Below are 3,848 nucleotides of genomic sequence, written 5' to 3'. Positions count from 1 at the left end.
AAAACAGATGTGCCACTGATGGTTTAAGTGACAAATAATATTTTATACCTAACTGTGTTCATTGTCATTGACGGATAAGTTTGACCAGCTCATACATATGTATTAGTGACAAAACTTGTGTGAACAATGACAAAAAAATATGTTTTATGTGACAAAAACTAATGTCATAATAAAGTTCCAATTTATGACGAAATTTTTTTTGTTGCAGTTACATGCTCTTTCGTAACAAACTAAAGTGTCCATCACGAACATGCCTTGTGACAGGTCTATCATGGCAAACGCAAGACAATTTGATTTTGTCACCTAAACTCAATAAGGCGACAAAAAATGGCTCTTACGTGATAAAATAGCGGTTGCCCAAATTTTTGTAGTGCGAGTTGAGGAGGAGCTAAGGCATGCCTGTGTCGCCCAACCAGAGAATCTTTCGTCAAAGGAGTGTGGGATCTTGAAGAGGTTGAAGGAGGAATTTTGGGGTTTTGAAGTTTGTGGGGCAAATGTGAGGGATGTGTATGAGTGGAATGACTTGAAATTGGAGGTTGATAAGATTCTATATGAGTTTGGAACTAATCATGAGATTGAGTGTGAAACTAGTGATCTCGAAGGAGTCAAGAAGGTGCTTGAGGAGTTCTTGAAGGAGAATGGAATCCAATATTCTTTTACTTACGGGCCCCAAAGTTTGCAGTTTTTTTATCCAAGAAGCTTCCATAGTTGGTGAATTGATTCAGGTGAATTTCATAAAATTGTGAGTGCCAAGATGTATATTTAAAAATTTAAATTAAAAGAAATGCATTTTTAAGTAATTCCGGCACTTGGGCCTGACTAGAGTATTAAGATGGGCTTGGGAATTATTTCATGGCCCTAAAATCTCTAGGAGTTGCAATTTGTGTTAACTTTGTCAAATTTTTATTATTCTTAATTTTTATAATTAATTTAAGTTGTTTATGTCAATTTTCAATTAAGTAGATTAATCTATTAATACCCATTTCTAGTCGTATTAATCGTGTGTTGACATTAATAAATTAATTAGTGACTTGTTTTTAATTGGGTTCTTGTGGTTATATCCAAATTGTCAACCGAGCTAAAAATTAATAAATAAATAAATAAATCACTTTTTATAAGGTTTTTTTTGTAAAATAGCCACCCCACTAATCAATTCTTGAAAAAAAAGCAATTTTTTTTTTAAATCTAGCTAACTGTGGACAAAAATGCCCTTGATTAAATTGAAAATTATGAAATAGTTTTTCTCTTATCTTTTTCTTTTTCTTCCTTTCTCAAACAACTCGTTAACCTTAAAAAAAAAAAAAAAAAAAAAAAAAAAAAAAAAAAACATTTCTCTCATCTCATCTGCTCTCGCTCTCTTTTTCTTGTATTTTCTCACTTTCAAAAATAAACTCAGATAAAAATTTTCTCTTTTTTCTTATTAGATGAAACATTGATGCTAAATGATATAAAATTGTCCAACTACTCTCTTATTCTTGGATTTTTTCACTTTCGTATTTTTTAAAAGTTTTTTAATATGGGTATATAGTAATAAATTGGTTTATAAGCTGTTATATTTGAGTTTAAAAATAGTTAGATGGCATATGGTATAAAAATTGAGAAAAAATTTTGTAGAATTGAAAAATCGCGAAAACAAGTAAAATGGAAGAAAATTGGCGAAAAAGATGAACTTCTGCCATTTTCCGTCAGTTTGTTAGTTTTCGCTACTTTTCTACTAGTTTTCCACCAGATTTCCACTAATTTTCTACCAGTAGAAAAATGTTATATTTAGCCAAAAAAAACAGAGGCGGTTTTTTTGGAATAGTTAATATGTTTATTCAGTATTATTTATATTTTTATATATTTATTAATTTAGTTTAACATTATTTATTTAATTTTATAGTAAAATGGACGATGATGATACTGTAATTATGGTTTTATACAATAAAATGTCAACATAACAGTGAACGAGAAGAAGCAGAGAAAGATAAAGCTTTAGGAGACCTTAAAACAGAAAATCTTCTCAAATAAGAGGATATATTACACATATATATCTATATATATATATATATATATATAATATAACCACAAGGAACTTTTTTGCACAGCTACAACTAATAAATACAATTTCTCAGGGCCAATAAAACAAAGAAATCTAATCATTCCACACACTAGTTTTCACATTTGAAGAATAAAAGTTACAAATTCTATTCAAAGATAACATGAACAATTGTTCACTAGAAGAAAAACCAGAATATGAAAACACCCGGTTTGGTTTTTCATTTTTTTTTTCTGCCACTCTTCTAGAAAAGGCATCAAAATGGTGGAGAGGAAAGAGAAAGGCTATACATAAAACTTTGAATGAAGAAAGTTTCCCCTATGCTACCATGCTTTGTTTACTTCTTCCAAACTTCATTGACCAAAAAACGAATACGCAAACCCATGTAACAAAAACTGAAAGTATTAACAGAAAACGACCTCTAGTAATCAAAAAAACACAGGACTAACCAAAATTAAACAAGACTTAAATTCTTCAGCAGTTTGAAAACATATATATACACACATATGTATGCATGCATGTACATATATATGTATGTATGTATATTGATATGTTTGTGAGTATGGATATGGGTATATCTTTTGTATACTACTATTCTGTTTGAACCAAAAAATAAAATAAATAAAAAATCCTCAACCCACACTGAATTTTCGATTATGTTAACAAATAATGCAGCCAAAAAAATATAAAAATAAAAAAACCCAAATTCTCATTTCTTCAGCTTTCTCAAGAAAGAAACAGACACAGAAACATGAGATGGGAAAAGAAAAACCAAAAAAAAAAATTTATAAGAACATGAAACTGAGAAACGAAAAAAAAAAAAATCTAAACCTTTATAAGAACCCAGTAAGTAAAGAAGACCCAATTTTCCTTTTTTTTGGGCAGAGCTAAATCCAAACTCTTTGAGCACGTAGTCCCAATCGAAAGCCCATCTTCTTCAAAACCAAAACCCCAATGAGTCCCATCATTCTTGCAGAAGAATCGAATGGGAACACGACAGCTTAAAAATGACTTGCAATGAGTCCTAATTGTGTTCGAAAGCCCCAGCTATGTTTGGAAAAGGAAAGGAAAAGGGAAAAAAGAGAAAAAAAAAACCAAAAACAAGAAAATAAAACAAGCTGCGTTTTGGTAAAGAAAAAAGATAAAGTGAAGGATATTTTGGTCCAGATATGTTAAAAGTTGGCTATTTTTTTTTTTTTTTAAATTGTTATTTTTCAAGTTTGGATTTGTGGCATGGCTATTTTTCAAAAAAACCCTTTTTATTATAATCTTTGACAAAAAATAAATAAATAAATAAGTATTTTTTTATGACTTTATCTTAGGAAAAATTACCTAGTTGGTGTGATTACTCATAAATCATTCCTTAAGGAGGAAATGATTGATAAGAATCATTGCTAAACTGGTCCTAAATTATTTTCAATGCATTAAGAATATAATTTGAATTAGTTTGATTTGAAAAGAAATGAAATTTTGGATCGTGCTTGGATTTTTAGGGTGGTTTAAAATTGAATTGGTTGCATTTAGGATTAAGAACTATGAGTTCAATTGCTCTTTTTTCATCGGGTCAATCATATGATCGAAAATGTAGACATCAGCTCTGTTTTAAATTCTACTATAGCCTATTTATAGAAAAATACTACTCGTATAACTTCATAAAAGTATATTTCTTTTGTATAAAAAGATGAAGGGAAAGAGAACTATTCTAGTGTAGGCCAATAAAGCACGCATATTATATATTACGTTCTGACATATATTCAAGTTTCAGCACAATCTTATATGCTTCGATATGCATTTTTAGAATATTTTATAT

At 29.4% G+C, this 3,848-nt stretch overlaps 1 protein-coding gene across 1 annotated transcript; it reads left to right on the top strand.

The window, feature by feature from the left end:
* Positions 1–250: 250 nt before the first annotated feature.
* On the top strand, positions 251–715 carry LOC125420273 (triphosphate tunnel metalloenzyme 3). Its single transcript, XM_048466830.2, has 2 exons — positions 251–257; positions 372–715. Exons 1-2 carry the CDS (start codon positions 251–253, stop codon positions 713–715), a joined length of 351 nt encoding a protein of 116 aa, XP_048322787.2.
* The last annotated feature ends 3,133 nt before the right edge of the window (positions 716–3,848 follow it).

The sequence above is a fragment of the Ziziphus jujuba genome, chromosome 1, assembly GCF_031755915.1.
Source record: "Ziziphus jujuba cultivar Dongzao chromosome 1, ASM3175591v1".
NCBI lineage: Eukaryota > Viridiplantae > Streptophyta > Magnoliopsida > Rosales > Rhamnaceae > Ziziphus > Ziziphus jujuba.
The sequence above is the reverse complement of the archived record's forward strand: the minus strand, read 5'-3'. Positions and strand labels throughout refer to the sequence as shown.